General features: G+C 53.5%; 1 protein-coding gene across 1 annotated transcript in view; it reads right to left on the reverse strand.

Moving 5' to 3' along the window:
- The window catches only part of COL7A1 (collagen type VII alpha 1 chain), a 71,231-nt gene that overhangs the window by 21,934 nt on the left and 21,410 nt on the right, over positions 1-27,887 (reverse strand). Inside the window, exons 38-85 of the mRNA XM_038771722.1 lie at positions 26,480-26,533; positions 26,126-26,197; positions 25,479-25,592; positions 24,919-24,945; positions 24,560-24,613; positions 23,853-23,924; positions 23,184-23,243; positions 22,859-22,894; positions 22,519-22,563; positions 22,192-22,227; positions 21,661-21,705; positions 21,299-21,334; positions 20,796-20,840; positions 20,350-20,382; positions 20,060-20,131; positions 19,913-19,972; positions 19,690-19,725; positions 19,448-19,528; positions 18,357-18,392; positions 17,060-17,104; positions 16,715-16,744; positions 16,546-16,590; positions 16,282-16,317; positions 16,157-16,204; positions 15,074-15,154; positions 14,833-14,868; positions 14,714-14,749; positions 13,690-13,770; positions 13,371-13,406; positions 12,602-12,673; positions 11,888-11,932; positions 11,301-11,336; positions 8,632-8,667; positions 8,325-8,429; positions 7,727-7,762; positions 7,598-7,633; positions 7,264-7,311; positions 6,979-7,014; positions 6,568-6,699; positions 6,131-6,340; positions 5,999-6,034; positions 5,587-5,631; positions 5,179-5,250; positions 4,292-4,336; positions 3,487-3,549; positions 2,741-2,953; positions 1,232-1,306; positions 932-976 (exon numbers count right to left, since the gene is read on the reverse strand). Of these exons, the coding sequence (XP_038627650.1) occupies positions 932-976; positions 1,232-1,306; positions 2,741-2,953; positions 3,487-3,549; positions 4,292-4,336; positions 5,179-5,250; positions 5,587-5,631; positions 5,999-6,034; positions 6,131-6,340; positions 6,568-6,699; positions 6,979-7,014; positions 7,264-7,311; positions 7,598-7,633; positions 7,727-7,762; positions 8,325-8,429; positions 8,632-8,667; positions 11,301-11,336; positions 11,888-11,932; positions 12,602-12,673; positions 13,371-13,406; positions 13,690-13,770; positions 14,714-14,749; positions 14,833-14,868; positions 15,074-15,154; positions 16,157-16,204; positions 16,282-16,317; positions 16,546-16,590; positions 16,715-16,744; positions 17,060-17,104; positions 18,357-18,392; positions 19,448-19,528; positions 19,690-19,725; positions 19,913-19,972; positions 20,060-20,131; positions 20,350-20,382; positions 20,796-20,840; positions 21,299-21,334; positions 21,661-21,705; positions 22,192-22,227; positions 22,519-22,563; positions 22,859-22,894; positions 23,184-23,243; positions 23,853-23,924; positions 24,560-24,613; positions 24,919-24,945; positions 25,479-25,592; positions 26,126-26,197; positions 26,480-26,533 (2,874 nt within the window). The remainder of the gene's footprint in view (positions 1-931; positions 977-1,231; positions 1,307-2,740; positions 2,954-3,486; positions 3,550-4,291; positions 4,337-5,178; positions 5,251-5,586; positions 5,632-5,998; positions 6,035-6,130; positions 6,341-6,567; positions 6,700-6,978; positions 7,015-7,263; positions 7,312-7,597; positions 7,634-7,726; positions 7,763-8,324; positions 8,430-8,631; positions 8,668-11,300; positions 11,337-11,887; positions 11,933-12,601; positions 12,674-13,370; positions 13,407-13,689; positions 13,771-14,713; positions 14,750-14,832; positions 14,869-15,073; positions 15,155-16,156; positions 16,205-16,281; positions 16,318-16,545; positions 16,591-16,714; positions 16,745-17,059; positions 17,105-18,356; positions 18,393-19,447; positions 19,529-19,689; positions 19,726-19,912; positions 19,973-20,059; positions 20,132-20,349; positions 20,383-20,795; positions 20,841-21,298; positions 21,335-21,660; positions 21,706-22,191; positions 22,228-22,518; positions 22,564-22,858; positions 22,895-23,183; positions 23,244-23,852; positions 23,925-24,559; positions 24,614-24,918; positions 24,946-25,478; positions 25,593-26,125; positions 26,198-26,479; positions 26,534-27,887) is intronic.

Here is a 27,887-nt window from a genome sequence, read left to right on the forward strand (position 1 = left end):
GAATTGTGGTTTATTCCTTCCGTAAAGCTGAGTCACGAACCCCTCGTCCCTAATTGACTTCATTGGGATGTAACAACCCCCCATCCCCGGATCAGAACTCCAAATCCTGGCATTATCGTTCCCTCTTGGGGAGACTCAGAGCGAGGTGGATGAGAGAGACAGGACTAAGCCAGAGCAGAGGGTCGGAGGGCTTTGTGGCCTTGAGGAAGGCTAGAGTGGATCATTTGCCTCTACTAATCCCAAGGCAGTGAAGCCAGGGTGTGGTAGGGATCTGGGATGGATTTTACTACTACCCTCTTTTAGCCTTGGGTGTTGGAGTGAAGTTGTCAAGAAATCCTCAAAGCACCCTACCCTAAAGGAAGCATCTGGAAGCCCAAAGAGGGATTGCCCCACTCCAGCAGGGCAGGTACTTTATGTCCACAGTAGAAATGTTGGCTCTGTTGCCCCCGGGGCTCAGATTTGGCCAGCAACTGTGGGGGGGGTGGCCCATCTGCATCACATCAAGGGGATCATGGGAAACTGTGGATACATTTTACTCTCCCAAAGTATTAGCAAACTACTGGATGAGGGACCATTAAACTTGGACCGAGGAGCCAGCAACGAGCTTGGCTGGACTCAACCTGTCTTTCAGTAACAGGAACACAGAAGGGAGCCTGAGAAGTTGTTAATGGGACTAAGCAGGGCATGGGAGGAAAGAGATTCTCTGACCATCCCCTTCTCTCCTCCTCAAACGGGGATCCCTCTTCATCTCCTTCCCCTGGGTCCCCTGAATGTGTAGCCCAGCTCTTTAGCCCAGCTGCTGCCCATATTCCTCCCTGGGGCTCCTCTTGTCCTGGGATTGGAGAGTGCCCAAGGGTTCTGGGTCTGCAGTGTTCTGCTTGTCACCAGCCAGAGCCCATGAGAAACTTCTTACTCTCTTTCTGGGACTCACCTTTATCCCAGAGGGACCCTGCACTCCTGGTGGGCCAGCAAGACCCTGAAGGGAGGAAAAGGAGAGTTTTGAAATCAGATGAAATGTGAGAGGCAGGCCCTGAGCAGAGCGTTGAGAGGCCTCTGCTACCTCCACCTGTCTGGGCCCAAGTTGCAACCGCTTAACTGGACGGCACTTTTCCCGAGAGGCCCGCTGGCTGTTCGATGTCGAGTCTAGCAAGCCTAGAACTGCACTGGCTACTCAGCTTCTCCCATCCCCTCCCTGTGGCTCGGCTCGAGTCGGGCATCGGGTTTTACTTACAGGAGAACCTGCAGGTCCTGGATCACCTTGGTTGCCCTGTGTGATGGGACAATAATGATTAAAATGAAACAGTTTCTAGGTGGCTTCTAGACTAGCTTTTCTTTCTGCTCTTTTAGCAGGCCATGCACATCCACCCAGTCCCAAAGGCCCAAGAGCAGGGGTAATATCCCCCAAGCCATTGTACAGATGGAGGAACTGCAGCTTGCAGGGAAGAAGTGACTGGTCTTTGTCCACAGAGTGTGCCAGTGGCAGGAATGGGAATCAAAAGTCTCCACCCGTGGGTCCCAGGGCAGAGATGGAGGTCACACTGCCCCTGAAAGCCTCAGAGAGAGTTCAGCTCAGCTTCCTCCCATCTCACAGACAAATCTCCAGACTTCTCAGAGCGACCACTGTCACGTCCCCACCTGCCATGTGCAGAAGAGAAAGGAGGAGGGAGCGAGGGGCACAGGGCAGGAGTGGGGCACACCTACCGGTCGTCCAAGCACTCCAGGAAAACCGGGCAAGCCCTGCAAAGAGTCAAGTCAGAGCCAGAGAGTTAGCACCCCAGAGCAACCAGCAAAAGTAGGCCCCCACTGAGGGGCCCTGGAGACCAAGAGGTGCACGGAACAGGCAGAGCAGAGGGCCAAGTGCCCCCAACCCCAGAGCGGGGTGGGTGGGTAGTAATGGTTACTTACAGCTGGGCCAGGGGCGCCCCTGAAACCCTGTGGGCCCTAAACAAAGAGGAATAGATGTGAGTGAGAAAGGATGGTTCATGGGGGCTGGAGCCATCTAGGGCAGAGACTCCTGGGAAACATGGTCCCTGACTCTTCACAGTCTCCTCCCTTGGGAAGGTTCCAGGACGCAAAGCGGCTGAGATGTGGTCAATAGAGAATTCAAAATCCTGGCTTTCTGGGGAGTGGGGAGAGGAAGGCGGGGTGCCTATGTGCTGGGGGATAGAGCCTGATTCATGCTCCATGGAGTCTATAGCTCAGGGCAAACAGAAGGGAGGAACAGTATAAGCTCAAATGAAATTTCATACTAGATCAAACCAATGGTCCATCCAGCCCAGGATTCTGTGTCTGACAGCAGCAACAGATCACTTGGAAGAATAGGGTGAAGGCTGCCCAAGGTTAGGGACAGACCATCTCGCATCCCTACTTTCTCCACTCTTCACCCCCCTTTACAATTAAGATTCCACTCCTACAGCTTACACCTCTTTCAATTCCCTGTTTGAGTAGGGAATGAGGCAGGAAATCTTTCTATTTCCCTGTACAAGGAAGGGCACTGCCACTTGGCTACACCTAGCCCAAAGGCAGGTCTTCCATCGGACCTTTACCCTCCGTGTCCATTGAACCTTCTTGTGGATCTTCCCGAAGTCGCAGCTTTCTTTGGTCACAGCATATCCAGGCCGTATCCTCTGGGCTTCACTCCAGTCCGTCCTCAGTGACCCACAGTGGACCCCTCTTTTGGCCCACTAGACAACTGTCCATCTGTATGTCCCCATCTCGATCCTCTCCTTAAACCTTAAACTCCCTTAAGCTTTCCAACAGTCTCCCTCCTCCTCCCCTCTGCTTCCTGCACAAGTCCATTCCATCCTTCCTCCACTTTGCCCTCCATTCTGTCTCTCCTAGCATCTCTTTGTCCACCTCCCTGTTGTCTCCGTCGGAGTTCCCGCCACGCCTCCCACCCATTACTCACCGGCTTTCCTTCTGGTCCTGCTAGGCCTCTCTCTCCTGTAGGTCCCTGGAGAGAGCAAAGAGTTAACCCTGAAGAGCCTGTATATTCAGCTTTGGAAGGAGAAAAGCTGTCCTTCAAACCTGTCTTTCAGCCCCTCTGATTTTTTTTTCAGGGGGAAAGGGTTGGTGGAGAGGGCTTGGAGTGGTACTTGTCAGATTTATGTATTTTCCCAACCACTTAATACAGTGCTCTGCAAACGGTAAAGTGCTCAATAAATACCACTCATCGATTGATTGATAGGGGTAACACTGATGAAGAAGTCAAGCCCTTTCAATCTCCTGCAATCTGGCACTGTGGGAGTCGGGTGAGATGGTGACCCGCCCTCCCTTGATTCTCTTTCCCCTTGGTTCATTCCAGGTATAATGATAATGATAATAATAATAATAATATTTGTTAAGAGCTTACTATGTGCCAAGCACTGTACTAGGCGCTGAGGTAGAGACAGTATATGCCTATTGGACCACAGTCCCTGTCCCACGTGGGGCTCACAGATTAAGTAGGAGGAAGAACAGCCCAGAGCCAGGGCAAGCAATACTCACCGGACTGCCATCCCTGCCCTTTTCCCCGGCCTCTCCACGGTCACCCTTGGCTCCTGGCTCTCCCTGCAATTCAAACCAGTCACAAGTCACTGAGCCCAGAGGCCCCTCCCCTTCCCTTCCCTCCCTCCCTCTTTCTCTCTCTCCCTTCCTCCGGAGACCCCATTCGGCTCCTTAAATCCACAGCTTCCAGGATTCCCCAGCCAGGGTCATCCAAGGAATGGGAGTCAGGGCAGGGAGGGCCAGTGGAAAGAGACTGGGGCTGGGAATCAGGAGACTCTGCCAGCTCTGCCACTGACCTATTGTGTGTCCTTGGGCAAGTCACTTATTCCCTCTGTGTCTTAGTTTCCTCATCTCTAAAGTGGGGATGACAACGCCTGCCTCGCCATATATCACAGAGATGCTGTGAAGTTAAAAATGAGCTAATCCATGTGAAAATGCTATGGACAAATAAAAGTGCTCTACAAATTCAAGGTGCTTCTTTATGCCTTAAATCCACAGTGGTCATATGAACAGATTCATTTTCAGTCAAGGCCACATGTGTGTGGGGACTTGAGCGGCCCCTGGGAGATTTGGAAACCTGGACCTCTTCAATCCAATGCCAGTGTGGGGCTGATTAGGGTCAACTGGGCCTGGGGGTCTGACCCCTGAACTAAACTGAGGCCCCTGACTCCCAGCCTCCCACCTGCCCCAGAGCTTCCCCTCCCCTTTCACCCCAAACCATCCCCACAGGGAGGGTCAGGACCCCAGGCAGGGAAGACGAAAAGCCGGCCAAGCATGAAATGTGGCAGACTTACTGCCCTCAGACCTTATCTCCTTTGGGACCTCGATCACCGTCGATGCCTGCTTCACCCTGCATGGGAGAGGGAACCGTCAGTCCACTGCCCACTCTTCCCCCATCTCCCTAGGCAACACCCCTCCTGCTCCTGTGCCCGCCCCACTGCCACACAGGCATTCGGCCACCCTGTCCCATTCCAGAGTCTCTACTTCACCACAGCCTCCCCGGGCTGCAGAGACGGTCTCCTGACCAGGCTTGATAATCCAAACATTGCATGGCCGAGGTTCAACAATTCTGGTCATCAGACATTAGACCGGTGACATGTTGAGTTGCTGAGACCAATTCCCAATCTCTATCCTTAACCCTAGCCCAATCCCCAGACCTGAATCCAACTGAGTCAGGTAGGAGGAAGGGGCCTGACTCGATTTGGCAGCAGTTGGTTTAATCGATAATTGTACTTCAATCTGGGACACTGTCTATTTCCACTACCCACTGATTCTGAATTGTTGAGCTCTGACGGTGAGTAATCGTAGGTGCAGGGCCCGTCTCATATCACGGGGAGCTCTGAGTGCTGCCCAGCCAGTCTCATATCACGGGGAGCTCTGAGTGCTGCCCAGTAAGTGCTATCCCCGCAGCCACTTGGACCGGGAAATGGGATGGGGCTCAACAGCTATTCAGTGCAGCTGACCCTGCTTGAAGGTGGAGTGGGAAGAGGGAGTCTAAGACACATTTCTCCCAAGCATGGCTTGGGCCAGAGTGAGGGCAAGCCTCACTCTGGTCTTTGACTCCAAGGACCCAGTCCAGGACTGGGTGGGAGGCATCAGGTTCCAGAGAGCCCTCAGCCCTTTGTCTCGAGGGCCCATTCTGACCCTGAACAAGGAAATCCGGTGGCTCTGAGCCTCCCCTTGGGTACCAACCTTGGCTCCCTTGAGTCCAGTGGGGCCCCTCTCACCAGGAAAACCAGGTACAATCCCGTCTGGGATCTCTGTCTGCAAAACATTGGAAGGGCTAAAATGGGGCACAGCAGGTGGGAGAAGATGGAAGACGGCCGAGGCAACGGATGGTAGAGGGAACGGGGCAAGTGAATGGAGCGTGAAGCACAGTCAGTCAACTGTATTTATTGAGCACTTCCTGTGTGAAGAGCACTGTACTAAGCACTTGGAAGAGTACAATACAACATATTCTTTGCTCTCAGTCAGAGCATAGGGGAGGCACTGAGTGCAAGGCTGGGGACAGAGGGTTAGCAGTGCTGGATAGCTGATTTGGGAAGAGTCAGGGCACATATAAGAGGGGGAAAGTAGGGACCTCTTTAGTCAGTAGCTCACCTTGGGACCTGGGGGGCCAGGGGGGCCCTGTGCCCCATCTCTGCCCTGTGGATGAGACAGAGAGACCAAGGTTAAGAGATTTGGCATCCACCCATGCGCACCACCATGGTTCCCAAGATGCCAAAGGAGCAGGACATTGCTCTCCCCTCCCCATGGCCACCTTGTATCCAAAGGCAGGGCCCTGGTACCCACCCCCAGAATAGCCCCTCCCGCCCTTCCCCCACCACCAGCCTCTCCTCGGGAGGAGAGAATGTGGGCAGAGACTAAGGTCTCCATCACAATCCCAAGTCACTGCCCTCGGCTTCCCCAAGATTCCAGGCCTAGCTCTGGTTCACCCAGGATTCATCAACCCTGCCAGTATCACGGGTTTACCCTGCTGTTTCTCCTGACTCAGCTACATTCCCTCACTCACCTGCTCTCCTCGCTCCCCCTTCTCTCCTCGCTCTCCCTGTAAGGCCAAAAAGACAGGTCAAGCATGGGTGACTGACTTCCATAGGGTCTCAGTTTCCACCTGGGACCGAGCAGAGCAGAGTTTTCCACTCACCCTCTCTCCTGGGCGACCGGCTTCTCCGAGCTCTCCAGACCGACCTGGCAGTCCTGGGATCCCTGGTTTTCCGGGCTCCCCGGGCTGGCCAGCTGGCCCCTCTGGGCCCCTGTCCCCAATGGCTCTGCCTGCGGGGCCCTGAGGCCCTGCAGGGCCAGTGTCTCCTTTGTCCCCCTTCAAACCCCTCTCTCCAGGAAAGCCCATCGTGCCCTGCAAGAAACAAAACACCCCTCACGACATACCCGTCCACATCCCAAACTTTTCCCGTCCTTGCTTCTTCTCCCAGACCCCTCCGAATTCCTGGTTCTAGCCCCCACACTGTATCCCCGGATCCTCTCTGATCCAGGCTGGCCCACTGTACTCATCCTACTGCGGTGCAGACCCTTCACCTTGCTCAGCACCCAGATGCCGGGCTAGTCCCCTGCCTTCCCACTCACCTCCTTGCCGACGGCTCCCCGTTCACCTGGCTCGCCCTTGTCACCCTTCAGGCCCCGGCGTCGGTCTGGAGTGGAAGGGAAGCCTCCCGAACTCTCCTCAAAGCTTTCCACCATCTCTCTCAGAGCTGAGATCTGCCCAGGGAGGGACCCGGCTCAGGGCCGTGGCCTGGGGCAGGGGCAGCCAGCGGATGGCACCATGGGCCACATGAGTCAGGGCTCAGGGTCCACCCTGGGTTGGGGGACAGGGAGAGCAACGGGTGGGAGGATTCCAGAGATTAAGTGGGGAAAGGTTATGCTCCCCAACCCCAGCCACCCGCTCCTCATCTGCCACGATGCTTCTCACCACCAAGACGTCTCGGCTGGCACAGGGGCCACCCACTGCCCATCACTCTGTAAACTGAAGGGACTCACCTTGATGCCAATGGACTCCAGGGAACGTTCCACGTTCTGGAGAAGGAGAAGACATGGGTAGGAAGGGCAGGTGGAGATCAGCACAGGCCCTGGGGCCCTGACTCTAGACTCAAACCCTTCGCCTCCCCCAATCAGGAGTTAGCCCAGGAGCCAAGACCCCTCTTGCCCCACATCCTTGAGAGAGCTGAGGGCCCACAGCCCTCCCCACCTCCTGATTGCAACAGAGAGATCCCACTAAGAGGACGGGGTGACCAGCTGGTTGCGGGGCCCAGGCACCCCACTCACTGGCACGGTCCCCGGCTCTCCTCGCAAGCCTCGCTCTCCGGGATGCCCCTAGAGAACAGAGAACACAACACACAACACAAAGAACAGAACTGGTGAGCCCACTTGGTCAGAGTAGCACTGGGCCCAGAGATGGACGCCAGGATGCTAGCGGCCAATTAGGAGGGCTCAGCCAGCTTTCCCCCATATAATTCACTCATTCCTTCCTTCAGCGTTATTGATGGAGCATTTACTTTGTGCAGAGCCCTGCCCTCTAGGAGCTTACTGTCCCGTAGCATTCAGCTGCTCCCCCCTTCCATCCTCTCCCTCTGAACCCACCCAAGACCCTGCCTCTCACCTGATCCCCTTTGGTTCCAGACTCCCCTCGATTACCCTGAAGAGATCAAACAAGATGTCTGAGTTGGTTTGGTCTTGGGACAACAACCAGGCCCAGGGGAAATGCTTGTCTCAACTCAACCTCACTCACCTTGGGTCCTGGGTTTCCTGAAACTCCTGGAACCCCCTAGAATAGAGACAGAGAGATCCAGTCAGGGATGAAGGCCTTAGCATCTCTTCTTTGCACAACCCCCCCGCCTCACCCCCACTAAAAAAAAAAAAATGAACGGGGGGTCTGGCCTCAGCAGGGCGTAACCAGAGGACTGATTTTTGCTATGGCCCCCAAGGCAAGAGGAGGGATGGTGGTGAGGATGAGAGTACCAGAGGTGCATATGAGTCGAGAGAAGAGTCTCAGAGAAGGGCTACAGATATTGCGAGGAGGACCCACGGAGAAGGATCAAAAGATGGTATCTGAAGCTGGGAAATATCATTCTGCTTAATTTGGACCCAGGGCCCTAGAGGTATCCCATTTGGGGAAGGCAGGCTGACTAGGTTCAACTGGTACTTTGACCACCAGCCCACAGCGGGAACAATTCCCTTCCCTGGCTTGGGCCTTTACCCCAAAAGGAGACTGCTGCGGCCCCAGAGTGCACATTACCCCCCTGAACCTGGATACATCTCCCCAAAGGAAGGGCACCTACCACATACATGTTGGGAAAGTACCGGGCTCCAGTCTTGGGAATACCAACCTGGCCAGGGGGTCCAACCTGCCCAGGGAGGCCGGGCAGTCCAGGTGGCCCCTGGGGTCCTTGGGCTCCGCTGTCCCCTCGGTCACCCTTGGGGCCTTCTCGACCCTGTGAATGAAGTATAGAGTGATTGCATCACCATGCCACCGTGAAACTTCTGCCCAACCCAAATCTCCGGGCTCCCCAGGCACCCATTCTCTCCATTAGTTCTGGAAGGGAGGTGGGGAGCTTTGTTTCCACTCCAGAGTCACCCCAGAGATGGGAGGCCCCAGGAAGAAGGAACTGCAGGCTTTAGAAACCCAGTACTCACATCTCTCCCAGGGGCTCCAGCTTCTCCCTTGTCCCCCTGAGGTGACAGAAAAAAGACATCTGTTTACATTTCATCAGCCCCCTGAACGTGAACTCACCTCCCCAAAGGGAGAGCACAAGAAGGGGCTATTCACAGGAGATTGGGAGCCTCAGCAGTGATTGATCCAAGGAGGTCCACCAGCTGGGCCCTTGAGCCTAGGCTGAATTCTCTCTTTGACCCCCATTAATCTGGCTTCTGCCCCCTTCACTCCACAGAAACTGCCCTCTCTAAGGTCACCAATGACCTTCTTGCCAAATCCAATGACCGCTACTCCATCCTAATTCTCCTCAATCTCTCAACTGCCTTTGAAATGTGGACCACCCCTGCCTTCTGGAAACATTATTTGATTCTCCTCCTGTGGTTGCTCATTCACAGTCTCTTCCATGGGCTCCTCCTCTGCCTCCCACCCTCCATAGGAGACCCCTCAGGCTTAGTTCTGGGTCCCCTTCTAGTCTCCTTCTACACCCACTCTCTTGGAGAACTCATTCGCTTGCATGGCTTCAACTGCTATCTCTATGCAGAGGATTCCCAGCTCTACATCTCCAACCCTGACCTCTCTCCTTCTCTGCAGTTTTGCATTTCCTCCTGTCTTCAGGACAACTCTACTTGGATGTTCCGTCAAAACTGCAGACTTAACATGTCCCAAACAGAAATCTTCATCTTCCCACCCAAAGCCTGCCCTCTCCGTATCTTTCCCATCACTGCAGACAACACCATTATTCTCCGTCTCACAAGCCTGAAACCTTGGCATTGTCTTCGACTCAATCAATCAAATCAATGGTATTTTTTGAGCGCTTACTGTGTGCAGAGCACTGTACAAAGCACTTGGGAGAGTACAACCAGAGTTGATAGACACATTCCCTGCCCATAACGAGCTTGCGGACATTAATATAATGTCTCAGCTTGGAGACAGACATTAACATAAATAATTTATAATGTATTACAGACTCAAATACGTCTCTCTCATTCAACCCGTCACCAAATCCTGTCAGTTCTACCTTCACAACATGGCTAAAATCCACCTTATCCTCTCCCTTACTTCCCTGATTTCCAATTATAACACAGTCCACACACTTCGCTCCTCTAACACCAACCTTCTCACTGTACCTAGATCTCATCTATTTCGCCGCCAACCTCTCATCCGTTTCCTCCCTCTGGCCTGGAATTCCCTCCCCCTTCATAGCTGACAGATCACCATGCTCCCCGCCTTCAAAGCCTTATTAAAATCATATCTCTACCAAGAGGCCTTCCCTGACCAAGCCCTCCCTCATTTCCCCTACTCCCCTACTCCCTCTCCCTTCTGATCTGTACCCTTTAAGCACTTGATATTCACCTCACCCCCAGCTCTATAGGATTTATGTACATATGGGTAATTCATTTATATTAATGTCTGACTCTTCTTCTAAACTATTAGCCCCTTTTGGGCAGGGAATGTGTCTACCAACTCTGTTGTATTCTACTTTCCCAAGCATGTAGTATGGTGCTCTACACACAGTAAGCACTTAAAGCATTTGTGAAGCAGCAAGGCTCAGTGGCAAGAGCACGGGCTTGAAAGTCAGAGGGCATAGGTTTTAATCCCAGCTCTGACACTTGTCTGCTGTGTGACCCTGGGTAAGTCACTTAACTTCTCTGTGCCTCATTTACCTCATCTGTAAAACGGGGATTAAGACTGTGAGCCCCGCGTGGGACAACCTAATTACCTTGTATCTACCAGTGCTTAGAACAGTGCTTGGCATGTAGTAAGCGCTTAACAAACACCATCATTATTATTATTATTAATTGAGGAACAGCGAGGCTTAGTGAGGAGCAGTGTGGCTTAGTGGACAGAGCACGGGCTTGAGACTCAGAAGGACCTGCGTTCGAATTCCGGCTCTGCCTCATGTCTGCTGTGTGACCTTGAGCAAGTTGCTTAACTTCTCTGGGACTCAGTTACCTTATCTGTAAAATGGGGATCAAGAGTGTAAGCCCCATGTGGGACAGAGACTGTGTCCAACCTGATTAACTTGTATCTACCCCAGTGCTTAGAACAGTGCTTGGCAAATAGTAAGCACATAACACGTACTATTATTATATAGTAATATACTATATAGTAGTTATATTATTACTACTACCAATAATAAATACCGTTGATAGAGGGGCCATAGAGAGATGAGAAGAAGGCAACACCTGAGTGAAAACCAGGAGCCTCTGGGCTTCCTAGGGACCTTGTCTGATTTAAGTTGTTCTTGTTTTTTTTGTCTGTTTGTGTTTTGTTTTTCAAATGGCATTTGTTAAGCACTTACGATGTCTCAGGCACTATACTAGGCTCTGGGGTAGATATAAGCTAATCGGATAGATATGAGCTAATCAACATAGGACTCATAAACTAAATCTCCAGTTTTGCAGATGAGGTAATTGAGACACAGAGAAGGTAAGTGAATTGCCCCAAGTCTTACAGCAGACAAGTGGTGAAGTCAGGATTAGAACCCAGGTCCTTCTGACTCTCAGGCTCATGCTGTATCCACTAGGCATGCTGCTTCTCTCTTGCTGAGTGCCAACCAGACCAAAGAGGCCCAGCACAGCCCAGAAGAGTGAAGAAATGGTGGCGAAAGATTGGGGAGTAATCTGGAGAAAGGCTGAGGGCCACTTACCTTTCTTCCATCTTCTCCTGGGTCCCCTGCTTCTCCCTGTGGGCGGAAGTCACAGTCAATCAATCAATCAATCATATTTATTGAGCGCTTACTGTGTGCAGAGCACTGTACTAAGCGCTGGGGAAGTACAAGTTGGCAACATACAGAGACAGTCCCTACCCAACAGTGGGCTCACAGTCTAAAAGTCAACAAGGAATTTATCTCATCAGGACCTACCTCAGCCACCCGGGAGCAGAGCCCTCCCACAGGCCTGCTGGGTGCATGCGGCTTGTAGATGGACGTGTACATCTTCTCCGTGTGCGTACACGCACGGGTACGTGTGGGCTTACGTACGGGTACCTGAGTGCTTACGTGTGTGGACGATCTTGTGGAGTTGGGTGGGGGTGAATGTGGGTTTCGGGGTGCGGGCATATGCTTGTTGGAATGTGCCTGACCCTGGGATGGATGTGGGTGAAAATCTGGGAGACAGAGCCCTGTGGAGTTCCCAGCCCTGGGACAGAACGGAATACACCCCTGGAAAAGAGGGGCTTGAGTGGGCAGCCCCAGGTTTTGAGGTCCCCTCCACCCCCTAGATCTCTGGTACTTACGTTCCTCCCATTCAGGCCAGGCTTGCCATCATCCCCGGGCTTCCCCTGCAAGGAAACAGAGGCTGAGGGCAGCACAAGGGGCAACTATTTAGAGAAGCAGCGTGGCTCAGTGGAAAGAGCATGGGCCTTGGACTCAGAGGTTGTGAGTTCTAATCCCGGCTCCGCCATTTGTCAGCTGTGTGACTTTGGGCAAGTCACTTCACTTCTCTGTGCCTCAATGACCTCATCTGTAAAATGGGGATTAAGACTGTGAGCCCCACGTGGGACAACCTGATTACTTTGTATCTACCCCAACGCTTAGAACAGTGCTTGGCACATAGTAAGTGCTTAACAAATACCAAAATTATTATTATTTCCGTGTGAAAAGCCACCTGAGCTCAGCTCCCTGGCAGATGCCCCATGGCCAGAAGCGTAGACTTGTTCAAGGCCTGAGCTAAAACAGTTAGTGGCAGCAGAGGCAAAACCAGAAGCTGCCCGAGTTTGGCATGGTGGAGCAGGGGCCTGTCGAGGGGAGCGCACACGTGGCAGATAAGACCCTTGGGAGGGAAGCGGGAGAGGAACAAGGGAACATTGCTGTAGGGCTCAGCTCAGTAGGAGGCCACCATGGTGGAAGACAGGGCAGAGGGGCTGGAAACAGTGTCCAGGGGATGGCAGGGCTGGGAGGTATTCAGCAGAGTAGAGTGGGCAGGATGTCAGCACCCCCAAACTACTTACAGCTACACCTGGAGGGCCCTGGACCCCGGGAGGGCCAGGGGGGCCTTGCTCTCCTCTCAGTCCTGGCAGTCCCTGCAACAAAAAGAGCCAGCCACTCTCAGTTCCCCAGGGAGAAACAAAGCTCTAGTAATGGAACTGGGGTTGGGGAGGGAACCCAATCAGAGGGAAGAGAGAGAAACACAATAGGGGGAGAAGCAAAAGTGTGGACATTAATTCTGGCACCCAATATGTCTGTAAAGTCAAGTCATTCCTGGCAATACCACCCGGACATTTCCCCGGGGCTGTGTGCGAAGACATGGGGTCTTAGGTTCAGTGAGTGTAAATCAGCCAGGGACTGGAGCTTATGAGATCAGAGCCAGAAGCCAGTCAGGCCTACCTTCAGGAGATGGGCAAGTAAGCCACTAGGAAGACACCTAGATGAGGTAGGTCAGAAAGAGAAGCCAGAAGAAAGTGCGATCACCACCGGCTGCCAATGAGAGAGGGATCAGGGAGAGCTCTATCAGCCCAGAACAGAGAGAGGCTCAAGGAGGGAGGCAGAGAGGAACCAGGAAGGTTGCATTTCTGTTATGTGTTCAGTTTCTGTAATTGGGGCAGAAATAATCTTGAATTGAGGACTTGGATGAAGCAGGTTGTAGCATCAGACTCACACAAATTTGAGGCAGGACCATTCCTTTATTGAGTTAATATGGTATACTCTCTAGGGATTGCCTAGCCCATCACACTGTGCCGGAGGCAGTGCCCCTTACAACAGGGCTGTACCAGTACTTACATCTCGACCAGGGTCCCCCTGCTTTCCTGCATCACCCTGGGGAGATAAAAGGTGGGGAAAATTCCACAATCAACACCACAGAGGAGTCCAGACAGAGGTCTTGGGCAACCACGTGAAGCAGGGATGGCACTTCAGTGAGGGGCAGAGATAGCAAGGATGATTCTCATAGCTCCATGGAACAGAGAAGACACTTTCTCCTGAGGGAGCTACTGCAGGGCTCTGGGCCCTGGTCTCTAGGGCAATGTTGGGCGGGAGGGGAGAATGGATTATCTGTCTCCCACCAGCCTCCATTTCCCTGATCTTCCCAGGCTCAACTCACCCTGGATCCTGCTGGGCCTAAGGCTCCAGGTTTTCCATCCAGCCCATTCCGGCCATCGAGTCCTGGGGGGCCTCGATCACCCTGGAAAGAGACACAGAGCAGTGAGGGAACCCCCAGCTGGTTCTCTCAGGCCTCTTACCTCTGTGGAAGGGAGAGAATGAGGTTTGACCAAAACACCACCCAGCCTCAAGGATGGGGGAAGAGGGCGAATCACAGAACTAGAAAGACCTGGAGAGGTCATCCAGTCTATTCCCCTGCCCCCAAGCAGGACATCACCATTTCCTCCACACCTATCCTGAGCAAATCCCACCCTCTCTCCAGGGAGCAGTGGATGAGCTGAGCTCAAGTAGACTGGGGGCTTCTGCCACGTATAGGCCACATGGAAAGAATATGGTAACTCAGGGCCCAGAACTACCTCACGGGAGGCAGCATGGTCTCATAGAAAGAACACAGGACTGGGAATCAGAAGACGTGGGGTGCAGTTCCTGCTCTGACACTGGGTTGCTGTGTGACCTTGGGCAAGTCACTTTCTTCTCTGTGCCTCAGTTTCCTCATCTGGAAAACGGGGATAACAGACGTGCTCCCCATATGGGACAGGGACTGTGCCCGATCTGATTATCCTGCATCTCCCACAGCACTTGGCACATAATATTTAATAAGTGCTATATTGATTATCATCTACCTCAACATTCATTCACCGAACCACCTCATCCCACCCACCCTTCGGCCCCCAGACGTATCGCCTTCCACCACACTTGAAATACGTTCCTCTTTGCCAAACGTGTCCCTCTCTGCTTTCAAAACCCTTCTAAAGAACTGCTCCAGAAAATCTTCCCAGATGAAACCCCACTGGGCCCCAGGCTCTCAGTAACCTGTGAGGGTTTATGAGCACATCATTATAGAAATACTGGCAATGAATAATGAGCAAATGGGCCGATGAGGCAGTGGGTCACCCTCTTCCCGAGAGCCCCGACTCTATTATTCCCCCCCTCTGCTAGCCCACTCTGCCCACTCTGCCTCTCACCTTGTCCCCCGCAGGGCCCCGCTCTCCAGAGTCCCCCTAAAGGAAACAAGCAAAGAGTCAGAGAGAACTATGCAGGCTAGTTGAGGGCAGAAGAGGGGGAGAGTTGTGGGAAGACTCACCCGAGAGCCTGGGAGCCCACGCAGTCCTTCGCTTCCCTGGAAAGGCAAACACACCGGAAGTTAGTTTTTACTCAAGGCAGTAAGTACTGCCATGTGGGGGAATCCAAATGGCACCCATACCTCCTAGGGCTCTTCCCAACTTAGAGAAGCTCTCCACCTCCCCCGTACCCCCTGAAAATGCTCTTGACCCCTGAGTTTGGGGATTGAGGCAAAGGGCAATCCTCAATCTCCCCATACTTACCCTCTCCCCAGGAATTCCAGGCAGTCCAGGGTCACCCTTGGGGCCCCGGGCCCCATCCAGTCCAGAGCTCCCTGGCTCTCCCTAGAACCAGAGTATTCATTCATTCATTCATTCAATCATATTTATTGAGCGCTTACTGTGTGCAGAGCACTGTACTGAGCACTTGGAAAGTACATTTCAGCAACATATTCAGATACAGTGCTGAGAAAAGGGGCCATTCAGGTGAATTTGGAATGGGGGTGAGGCCCAGGCTATAGAAACAGGACCATTTAGGGCTGCAGGGCCTGAGGACCTCTCTCACTGGCCATCTGAATAGCAAAATCCTGAATCCTGGGAAGCTATCCTGGCCTTGGGAGGAAACAGCTTAGCCACGTGAGGGCGACTTTTATCCCACTTCATGTTCTCCTGTCCAGTCAAACTTCCTTACGCTTCCTGACACAACTCTTCCACATCCAGCCATCGCACCTGTTATTCCCCTCCTAAGGAATCTCATCCCCATATCTACTTTTCTGAGTCATAGCCTTCTCCACCATCTCAATCTGGTGAAACTGCACCTCCTCCATGAAGCTTTCCCAGATTGACACCCTGAAGCCCCCCCACCCCAGCTCCAAACCCTCAGTAACACTGTAGCATTTAAGTGAATTTCTGAACATCATGGCATATGTTCATGTGTTTCTGCTTTTTGGGCTCTTCTTTAACTGCCTCAATGTTGATGGTGTATGATGGCTTCTCTCTGTGGGACCCCACAGACCATTCCAGTTCCTAATCCACCCTAGGCACTGGACTTGCACCATGTGTCTCCTACATCTACCTTGGAGAGGGACAATTTCTACCATCTATTCTTCCCCAACCAGTCACCCACTTCTGTTTCCGCCACCCTGACTTCTTTTCCCCATTTTCCTGTCAGCACTGACTATGACTGTTGCTGCTCCATTCCACAGCGTCCTGGAAAAAGAGGGATTGGATCAGAGCCAGGGACATCTAAGGGGCCCAGGCTCCAAGCTCTAATGCCTCAACAGTCTGCAGAGTAGGGAGGAGGAGTCCTCTCTGCCCCTTAGCAGGCAAGGGAAGAAAGTCAATTACCTTCTCCCCTTTCTCGCCTGCACCCCCTGGTCCAGCTCCTGAGTCCACCTATGGAAAGAGAAGACCAGTGAGCACCAGCAAACCGTGCCCCTGCCTGGCCAGAGGACCCTCTGGTGATCACTTACCAACCGTCCCGGAGGTCCTGGTGGTCCCTGTGGCCCCTGTCGAAGAGAATGCAGAGTGGAGCCAGTTGTGGTGGAACAAGTGGTACTGTCAGAAAGCTAACAAGGCCGCTCCCAACACCTGTCACTGGGCAAGCACTGCCAGGCAGGATGGGGCCTTTATGTGGGGCAGGATCTGAGGAGACCTAGCCTGCCCCCTCCCCTCACCCTTCCAACCTCCTTTTCCCTGCCCCAGGATGTTCCGCTGGGAAAGAAGCAGGTACTCACTGGGTCTCCACGGTCCCCCTTGGATCCAGCTGCTCCTGGGCTGCCCTGGAACAAGAGGGAAAGAGATTAATGGGGAGAAGCTTGGAGCTAGGGACAATTCTCTGGGCTGGATGGAGGGGTGACTTACATTTTGTCCATCTTCCCCAGGGTCACCCAGATTTCCCTTTTCTCCTGGGATGCCTCTGGGCCCAGGTAAGCCCTGGAAAGGAGAACAGGTGAAATACAAAGATGCCTTCACAAAGGGACAGAGCAAGGACATCGGGCCCAACAATCTCAAATCACTTTCCAGACCCTGTGCTGCGAAGAACTGACAACAAGGTCAAGGAGGAACTTGGGTCTAGTTCCCTCAAGCGAGGGATGGCCAAAGCCAGAATATGAGGCTGTAGTCCCTGTCCACATAGGCCCCGGCTCTGGTGTGGGTTGCCCATGTTGAGATGTTCATGAATGCGGACTTGATGAAGAGAACTCAAATCCTCCCCGAGCCCATCTTGGGCCTTCGGCCAGCTCCACTCACCCTTGGACCCCTCTCTCCAGGTTTCCCAGGCAGCCCCAACTCGCCCTAGAGAGAGAGAGATGAGCCATTAGGAAGAGGAAGAGGCCACAGTTGGGACTTGGGGAAAAACTTGCCCTCTTATTACTAGCTTCTAGGAGTCTTGCCTGGGTCTCAGGACAATTCACTATCTGTATTAGGTTTGTGATTGTGGTTTGAGGATTAGGGGGAGGAAAGACCCAATAGCAGAGGGGCCAATTTTTCATTTTGAGCACCGGGGGAAAAAATGGGGCGGGGATTGGGATTAGGAGGGGATGGGCTTCCAAGAGCAAAAGCCACCATTTTGGGTCTCTTCTGCCCTGATTGGAAACTCTCATGCCTTGTCAGAGCCCTGGGATGCATATGGTTAGGAGTCCAATTCAAAGGACAGGGTACGTCTACCAACTCTGCTGTATTGGACTGTCCCAAGCATTTAGTACAGTGCTCTGCACACAGTAAGTGCTCAAAGACCACTGATTGACTGAGGGTGAATGCTCCCACTGCCCCCGTGGCTTGGGCCATTATGATGATGATGATGATGATAATGGCATTTATTAAACGCTTAACTATGTGCAAAGCACTGTTCTAAGCGCTGGGGAGGTTACAAGGTGATCAGGTTGTCCCACAGGGGGTTCACAGTCTTAATCCCCATTTTACAGATGAGGGAACTGATGCTCAGAGAGGTTAAGTGATTTCCCCAAGGTCATACAGCCAACATGTGGCGGAGCCGATGGGGTGAGGGGCTAGAGGGAAAAAAAATGCTGCTCTCTGTTGGGGCAGGGACAGAGCATTAGACAACGGTCTATGGTCTGGGCACTCACAGGGGCTGGGGAAGGAGCAGAGCATCAAAGGGAAGGGTTGGCCACTGGTTAGGGGCTAGAGAAATGCCACAACACATCCTGCTCTGGTGGCAGGACGATCTGGGGAATTCTGGGATTCCAGCTTTGTCCATTTGATTGCAAACTCCTTGAGGGTAGGAACTGTGTGTTCTACCTCTCCCTACTGTACTCGGCCAAGTGCTTTAGGCAGCTCTCTGCACACGGTAGGTGCGCAATATAGACTACTGGCAAATGGATTGCTTCTAAAGCGTTGCTGGCCTTTGGAGGGGAATTGGAGTCAAAAGGCACTTTTCTCTGCTCCAGGTCTTGGCTGACAAGGAGGCTGTATTATGCTGAGCCCCTGGGGTCTGCACAGTGCCGATTCATCTTTTCGGAATGTTGTACAGTCAACACGCTGGTGCTTTCCTGAGATTGGGGTGGCCTGGTCAGGGGCCAGCTCTTACCGGAGTTCCTTCATCACCCTTCTCTCCTGGCTCACCCTACAGCAGCACCAGAGAGAAAAGAGACATCAACACTTGATCCCAGCAAATTCATCTGCTCCCACTATTCCATCCCCACACTTGACCTCCCCTCATTCCTCTGTTCCTCTTCCTCCACAGGATTGCGAATGCAGAGGATGTCTGCTAGGATCCTGTCTAAATTCCTCACGAAGCATTTGCAATCTGGAGCTGAGACTCACTTGTTTCTCCTTCTGCTCCCCACCAGACGGCCTGACCTGGATGCATTTAAAGCCCTAAAGTAAGAGCCTGGCACCCTGAGAAATGCCAGGCGTGCGGGGACTGGACTAGTACCCCAAAATGAGCAGGAGTACCTCTCTGGTTAGAGTCAACGTGAGATATTTATGAGTCCGAGGAGTCAGCCTGAATCTCCTGGTACACCTCCCCCTGCCCCACTCTCGGGGCGCACCCTGGCCCAGTCTCACAATTCCAGGGTGGAGCAGTACTCCCCCAAGGCAAGGCATTCACTGGAAACAGGAATACATGTAGATCCAAGGGCACTGCAGTGGCGATCCCAGCCTATGCCAAGGCATCTATCCATAACATATGCCTGTTCCCAGCATGTCCTCTCCACTGTCTTCCCCTCCCCTGCCTTGCTCACTCTGCCATGACTCTCGCTACAAGTACAATTATGGTATTTGCTAAGCACTGTTCTCAGCGCTGGGGTTGATACAAGATCAACAGACTGGACACAGTCCCTGTCCCATGTGGGGCTCACAGTCTAAGCAGGGGGGAGTAGGATTCAATTGCCATTTTACAGATGAGGAAACTGAGGCACAGAGAAGTGAAGTGACAAATGGTGGAGCTGGGATGAGTAACCAGGCCCTCTGGCTCCCAGGCCCCTGGTCTTTCCACTAGGCAACACTGCTAGGCAGGGGTTTCCATGGGCATCAGATTGGCCAACCACACTACCTCTCCCCTCCGCACCTCCAACCCCCTGCCCCCACACCCACCCCGGGACTAAAGGGCCTTAAGGCACCTGGTAGAATAAGCCCCAGGCGGGAGTGATGTCCAGTGCTCCCGTTAATGCCCATTACCTCTTTTCCTCGGAGGCCTGTGAGCCCTGGAGGCCCCGCTCGCCCTGGCTCGCCCTTTTCTCCTGGCAGCCCTGGATCTCCCTGCAGGTAGGGCAGAGAAGGAGGAGTCAAGCATCTGCAGCCCAGGAGGCCAGGACAGACTCAAAGAGAACACAGTCACCCAGGGTCTCCACACCCCTGCCCGCCAACACCCCCAGACATGGACACAGGGATTCCGGGGCACAGAGATACAATGACATTACCTTTGGTCCAATCCTGCCCGTGAGGCCAATGGTGCCCTGGCAGGGAGAAGGAGAACAGATGTAGAGACCACTCTGCTGGGGGCTCAGTCCAGCTTCTCCCCAAGGATCTGCCCTCAAACCAGAGTGAGATGTTGGGGAAGGGCGATTCCTCTCTCTGTCACCCTTGGGCCACCAACAGATCCAGACACAGAGAAGGTAGGTCCTTCTTCCTTCACACACTCACCCTGTCTCCCTGCTCCCCTTTGGAACCTGGCTCACCAGGAACACCGAATCCCGGGGGGCCCTAGAGGATGACAAGAGGGAAGTTGGAGGGGAGGGAGGTTAAGGGCACATCCACTCCCCTGGGTGCACCCTCCCTAGGCATACTTACCCTCTCCCCTTTGCTGCCAGGGCTTCCTCTTGGGCCCTGTGGCCCTTCTGGTCCTGTGGAGCCCTGCTCCCCCTGAGGATTGACCCAGAAAGAGAAATGAATTCCTTGGCCTTGTCGGCCTGGGTTTCCTTGCCCCCTCCCCACATCTTCCACTCACCTCTCCATCCCATTCCGCCCTGCTGCCCTGTCCCCATCCCCGCTACTTTCTACTAAGCTCCCCATTACCCAGCCTCCACATCAGCCCTCAGTCCCTGCCTCTTCCAGACCATTCTTGACCCTTCTGCAGTTACCTTCTCTCCTCTGACTCCGGGACCAACAGATCCCTGAAAACCAAATCCAAAGGGAAAGGCCCAAGTGAGCCACACAGATATTGCCAATACCCTATACCTTCTGAATGTCTCCAGCACCTCCTTACTCTATCAGTATCAGTGCCATGGGACCTGTCTCTAAACATTGCCAGCCCTTCCTGATTGAAGGGAACTCAAACCTCCCCTACAACCTGCCCCTTAAAGACTTCTCTTGTAGAAAGAGTGACATGGGGTAAGGGTCCCAGAGGGGTTCACAGGAGGACACCTAGAATTACCCCCCAAACCTGTCCCAAACTAGGTGAGCGGGGGATAATGAACTGGGCACTAAAAGGGTAGGTTCCTCTTTTCCAAACCCTCCCGTGACCTGGAGTCCACTTCAGCACCCAAAAGCTGGATTTTCCTCAACTTCCTTCCCCACTTCCACTCACCGGTTGGGCAGGCTCTCCAGGTCGCCCTGGTTCTCCTGGTTCCCCCTGCAGAAAAAGAGCCAGGGGAAAATCCCCTTGGGGGTGGCCTGGGCCATGCAGCAAGCACCCCATCATCCCCCTCCCGCTGCCACCAGGAAAGGGAAACCAAGACACTGGGAAGGTTTTTGTTTCAGGGGCATGAGACCAGAAAGCTGGATTTCTGGTAGGGATCCCCTGACAGGGATTCCCAAACTTTCAACCTCTCAGCCACCAGGCAGCCTTTGAAAGAAGTCAGGCAAGAATAGGCATGGGGGTGAGGAAGGGCCAGGGTAAGGGTGGGGGTGTGTGTCCAGGGAATAGAGAGGGACTCGAGAATTAAGAGGATGGAAGTCATTAAGGATGAAGACAGCCTAGAGAGAAAAGAATGCCCAGATCAAGGGTGACAAGGGTAGGTTCCTGAGCTCCACATGCCCAGGGACTGCTCTGGGTTTTCAGCCTGATCCCTGGGAGCCCGGTCCTCCTACCTTCTCTCCCCGCCGGCCGGCTGGTCCCGGGGGCCCCTGCCAGACAGAGTAGTTTACAACACTTATGCAAATGCTCCCGGCCCTGGCCTTTCCAGCCTCCGTAGCCCTCTGGTAGCTTCTTCAAGTACAGCCTTGTTTGGGACCAGGCTGGGTCAGCAGACCTCAATCCAAGAGAGGCAATGCATCGACCCAGCAATATGGCCCCCCTCCAGTTCGGGGCCTCCTCGGGTTAGGGTGGAGACAGCCACCCCAGGAAGGCACACAACTCCAAATCTCTGGCCCCCCGCCAGGGTTCATTTTCCCCCCACCCCCATCTCCCTTCTCCCACCCTCAGCCCCTGGGCCTGCGGGCCCTGAACTCACCTCTCCACCTTCCGTTCCTGGCCGACCTGCTGTTCCTGGCTCTCCCTACAAGACAGGTGGCATTGAGCCACTTCCTGAGCCCCTCCTCCTTCCTTGTCTTGGGGAACATTCTTTGGCTGGGGAGCTCCAGAGAGGTGCCCAGCAGGCAATGCCAGCTTTCCCTCCCCAGGAAACACTGTGATGGATCCTGGGACTCCCGAGGCCCCTCTGTTTACTGGGACTTGCTCAAGAGCTGCTAGGGCTTTGATGTTGGAAGGAGGGTGTCAGAGAGAGGATCCAGGGGCTGAGTGCCTGCCCTGCCACCATATAGATCAAAACTTCCCCCTGGCCTTGTACCACAGAGACAGCAATTCTGGTCCCACCCAGCCCTGTCCACCATCAGCGCCTCCTCAAGGAATGGAGAGATGGGGAGAGAGAACAAGGAAGAGGTTGGGGGGACTAACAGGATGGGAAAGGAGGGCTTCTAAGGTTCTATAGTCACCAGTGGGGTGCAAGGTTTACCACAAAATGGCAACAACGTGTAGGACTCACCTTTAACCCAGGTGGCCCTGAGGAGCCCCGCTCACCCTGAAAATGAGATAGAGAGAGAGAGAGATGATCACCACCCAATCAAAGGTATGGCTGTCAAGGGGGAATCTTACCACTTGTGATGCTCCTGGCTTCCACTGCTCAGACGGGTACCTGCTTTGGGTATCCCAGTTCTTCCCAGCAATGAACTTGGCTTCCCACCCTGGGGGTTCCCTTTGCTCCTGACCCCTACAGCTCTGAGAATTTCCCTCCCAAGCCCCCTGCTGACTGGTTAAGGAGAGGACCCACCCTCCAGCTCCCACCCTTTTCAACACCAGCACAATGACTCACCTTCTCTCCAGTTTCACCTACTGCTCCAGGCTGCCCACGGTCCCCCTGGTAAAGAAGGCAGGGCTGACACTAGGCCCCCACATGCCCCCAGGGTACTGCCCGCCCCCCAACCATCCCTCACCCCAGGACAAGCCCCAGGTCACTTGACTGGGTCTTTCCAGGGTGAAGGGCCCACTGTCCAAAGGAAAGCCAGTCTCACCGAGACCAGCTCCTCAGTCCCAGGAGGGACACTTAAAACACAGAGTTGGGTCACAGACATCAGTGCTGGATACTGGGCCAGAACCAAAGAATCCCGGCCTCCCCCCACCACACTCATGTACCACCCCACATCAACACTCACTTTGCTGCCGACTTCACCTGGAGGCCCCCGGGGACCCTAGAAGGAGAGAGATAGTCAGAGGCCCCCTCTGCCAAACAGGAGGAAGGGCCTCTCCACCCTGGCTCAGCAACAGGCACCCCTGAAAGCTCCTCTCTACCCCCACCCACAATGTCACCATGAACTCTGAGCATCAGCAGAATAGTAATGGAGAAACCCCCTCCCCCCAACTTTCAGCCTGGGAGCCATGCCCACAAGTTCACCATGGGGTGACATTAGCTGGCCCCAGTTGGGGAGTCCCGTGTCCCCTCGCCTCGTGGGACATGAACAAGGTCACTCAACTACTCACCCGATCTCCTGGGTCCCCAGGCCTTCCAGCAGGGCCTGGAAACCCCTCCTCCCCCTCACCCTAGAGACAAGAAACACAAAGTGACAATGAACCCTCCCCTCGTGCCAGGTTCCAGGCTCCAGGTCAATGTGTTGCAGCTCAGGACAAGGTAAGTGTCCATATTTCCTCTGGGCCTCCAGTTCCAGTAACCACAGCAGGTGTTGGTGAACAGGAGTGACTTCCCCACTGGTAAGCACACCACCCCCCATCATACACTTTTGTATTTCAGTCTTGCCCCACAGCCTGGGGCCCACCCACACTCCCTGGGGCGACCCGTGGGGAAGGGAACGCTATTCCACTCAGACATGTGCCCAGGTGTTCAAATCCCATACTTTGGATCTACTCCAGTGCTTAGTACAGTGCCGGGCACATGGTAAGCACTTAAATACCACTGTTATCATCATCATTATTATTATTACTCCCATTCCTGGGCATTTATCCTTAGATGGGGAAAGGATTACTCTCCCTCAGCAGGAGGAGTTGGGAATCTGTGGGGTTTGCACTCTCCAAAATCATAGTCCCTCCTCACTCCTGCCCCCTTGCCAGCTTCCAGCCCCCCTCAGCCCATGGCCTTTTGACCTTAGACCTCCACTCTGTTTCCAGTATTTCAGCCCCAACACCCAGTTTTACCTTGTCTCCTTTTTGCCCTGGAGGGCCAACTGGGCCCCTTAGTCCCGGGCTCCCTTGCTCCCCAGGAAGGCCCTGAAAGAGGAGAAAACCCCACAGAAGTCGGAAAGCTGACCCACCTCATTTCTCTCTTTCCCCCACAACATTCCCAATCTCCTATCCCATATAGCTCCCTCCTCATCCCATGTCCTCTTCCAGTTGACACTGTCACCTATGTCACCCATGCCCGGTGAGTGATTCCCCCAGGACCCTGCACAAATTGGACCTGGCCCATACAAAGTCACGTAGGACCATATTCGGACCCCTCCAGTGTCTTCCTCAGCCCTCCTGCCCTCTTGTTTAGGGAACTTGGGCCAGAGATTTGTGCCATGGTAGGTTGGAAGCACCTGTTTCCTTAGGTGCTAGTACTAGAACTCCCAGCAACCCATGGGGGGATGCCATTATCATCATCAGTGATACTTAATGAGTGCCAACTGTGTGAATGTGCAGATGCCTCCAAAATCCTAGGCCCCTACAGCCCTCACCCAATGTCCTCCACGAACTCCATTTCTGAAGATCTCTGTTCCCAATATTCTGCCATCCCCTACGACCTACGACTCAGTCTCCCAGCTTATTTACTACTTTGTTGATCTGATGGGACTGCTCCCGGAGCCATCTGTCACCCCTGGGTTCTTCCTGGCCCCTCTGCCCGCCAGGCAGGGACAACTTACAGGGAGCCCTGGTTCTCCTACAGCGGTGCCCCCATCACCAGGTCCGGGTGGGCCCTGAAGAGACACAAGAGGTTCATCAGTTCATCAGGCTAATGGCAGCTGGCTCTGCCAGACATGCTTCTACCCACGCTCCCCCTGTATGCACAGGGGGCATCTTATCCCAATGGTCCCCAGTCCCAAGTGGACTTCTTGCTACCACCCAGGGCACCCATCTCCTCGAGTTCTCATGCACAATGCCCAACATCCAGGGGGCTTCTGGTAAAAAGGCCACTCTACTGATACTTGGCAGCTCATAAACACCTCCTAAATATCTTAACTACCAATGGCAGATACAGGCTGGTACTTGAAAGGACACTCACCCGTTCCCCACGCTCTCCCTTGTCTCCCTGGGAAAAAACAAACAGCAACAGTAATTTCCACTCCAGCAGAGTACCACCTTACTGACTCCACATTGCCCAGGTTAAAGCTCCACTACCTCCACAGGCAGCATGGCAGAGCAGGGCACTCACACCGGAGAAGACATGGATACAAGCCCCAGCCCAGGAAATTCAGGTACCCAGGAGATTCAGGTATGGCAGTGGGTGACGGAAGCAATAACCAATGGGACTTGGACCAGAGAAGGAATACCAAAGGCTGGCCTAAGCCAGAGGGATCATAGGGAGCAGAGATTTAACATGACTGCTGGCCGCCTGATGAAATACTGATATACCGGCAGACTTCCAGAGAAGAGACAGGAGAAGAAAGAAGGAGGGGACAAGATGTAGAGTCGAGGTGGGTTCTAACCTAGGCTTCTAACCTAGGGCCTTGGGCAGATGGAGGGAGCAAGAGACAGTGGGGAAAAGGGGAAGTAGGAGCAGAAGGGAAAGGGAAGTGACAGGTTTGGGGGATAAGAGCAAAGCATCTCCAGCCACAGGCGCACCTTCACTGACAAGCCGGGTGATCCAGCTGGCCCTACAGGCCCTGCTGGGCCAGGGGGCCCTCGGTCCCCAAAAGGGCCACGGGATCCTGGGCTTCCAGGGGGTCCGGGGTTGCCCTGTGTAGTAGAGAAAATTCTGGTCAGTCTGGGTACCAGGCACCCAATAACGCCAATCCCTCAAATCTACAGAATGCATTCATCTTTCTCAAGTCCTTTCACATCAATTATCTCCTTTCGTCTTCCCAGCATCCTTGTGAGGTAGGAAGAGAGCCAGGGATTGTTATGCTCATCGCTTTTTTATAGATGAAGATACACTTAGGGTTCAGGAAGCCTAAATGACTTGCCCAAGGTCACAAAGCTGGGACTCCCCAGACCCAAGCTCTTTCCCTTAGGCTATGCTACCTCCTTCATGAGACAACTGGGTCTCCCATTATCCATCTGCCCCCCCTTCCTCTGACCACCCTCTTCAAAGCCTTGCCCAGTCTTATATTTAATCATCCACAAGTGAGAAATATACCAACAGGGTGTAGCACAGGGATTCACAGCCAACCTCCGTCTTCCTGTCCTTTTTTCAGGTCCCCCTCTCCTCAGCCTGACACTGCCCTTTTAAGCACTGACCCCCGAGTCCTCAAGCTGGACGGAAAACTTACTGGGATTCCAGGATCCCCCTTACGGCCAGGCAGCCCCACTTCTCCTCCTCCAACAATGGTGCCTGGTTCCCCCTGAAAGGACCAAATGAGAGGTGAGCAGGCTTGGGGTACAACCAGGCACCCGCCTCTTAGGTCATTGAGCAGCAGGTCCTAGGGCCCAGGTGTTGTGGGGTCAAAAACCCAGCCCACAGCTAACCCAGGTTCTCCATTTTCTCCCCCAACAATGGCCCCAGCTCCATTTCCTCTTCAACCCCACCCCTCAGCATTGTACCCCCTACCCATTGCTCTAGGCCCTTCAGAATGAGAGCTGCCAATATCTCATCCTGGGGAGGGGGACAACACACTAGTACCTACCGGTTCCCCCTTGGGGCCTCTTGGCCCGGAGGGCCCTAAGGGGCCACGATCCCCCTGAAAAGTAAAAGCTAGCATGAGCAGGATGTGGAAATTGGACCCAGGGAAAATGAGAGGTGAGTGCGAGGTAACAGGGGCAATCAGAGTTAGGCAAGTTTCTGGGCACAGTTCATTCATTCATTCAATCATATTTATTGAGTGCTTACTGTGTGCAGAGCACTGTACTAAGCGCTTGGGAAGTACAAGTTAGCAACATATAGAGACGGTCCCTACCCAACAGTGGGCTCACAGTCTAGAAGGGGGAGACAGAGAACAAAACAAAACATATTAACAAAATAAAATAAATAGAATAAATATGTACAAATAAAATAAATAAATAGAGTAATAAATACGTACAAACATATATACATATATACAGGTGCTGTGGGGAGGGGAAGGAGGTAAGGCGGGGGGATGGGGAGGGGGAGGAGGGGGAGAGGAAGGAGGGGGCTCAGGCTAAGGGAAGGCCTCCTGGAGGAGGTGAGCTCTCAGTAGGGTCTTGAAGGGAGGAAGAGAGCTAGCTTGGCGGATGTGCGGAGGGAGGGCATTCCAGGCCAGGGGGATGACATGGGCCGGGGGTCGACGGCGGGACAGGCAAGAACAGTGAGCTACCCCCATCACCACCTCATCACTTCCCACCAGTCAGGTTCCTTCTCCTGCTTTGGAAACTTTGACGGTGAGCCCCATGTGGGACAGGGACTGGGCCTGACCTGATTAACTTGTATCTACCCCAGGGCTTGGAAGAGAGCTTGACACATAGTAAGCGCTTAACAAATACCATAATAAATAACCTATGCTCAGACCATGTCCTGAACAAGTCAGCCTCTCTCTCCTTCTCTCTCTCTCTCTCTCTCTCTCTCTCTCTCTCTCATAATGATGGTGTTTGTTAAGTGCTTACTATGTGCCAAGCACTGTTTTAAGCACCAGTAGATTCAAGGTAATCAGGCTGTCCCACGTGGGGCTCACAGTCTTAATTCCCATTTTACAGATGAGGTAACCGAGGCACAGAGAAGTTAAGTGGCTTGCCCAAGGTCACACAGCAGACCAGCCGGAATTAGAACCCACATCCTCTGACTCCCCAGCCTGTGCTCTTTCCTCTAAGCCACACTGCTTTCCAACCACCAAACCCTTTCCACTACATATGTCTCAGTTCAAGAGCTATCTCCTCCAGGAAATTCCTCCTAGACTGACCATAACCAGGCCCCGGCTCGGCCTCCCAGTTATCCAGCTAACTCCAACCCGCTGCATTCACAAAACTACAACACGTGGTTCTCTCCTCATTACCTGTCCATCTTGCCTCCACAAATAATCCGTAAACTCCTTGAGGACCAGAACTGTGCCCCAAATTTCTTTCCTAATCCCATGGGGCCTC

Source organism: Tachyglossus aculeatus, chromosome X1 (genome assembly GCF_015852505.1).
Source record: "Tachyglossus aculeatus isolate mTacAcu1 chromosome X1, mTacAcu1.pri, whole genome shotgun sequence".
In the NCBI taxonomy this organism is placed as follows: domain Eukaryota; kingdom Metazoa; phylum Chordata; class Mammalia; order Monotremata; family Tachyglossidae; genus Tachyglossus; species Tachyglossus aculeatus.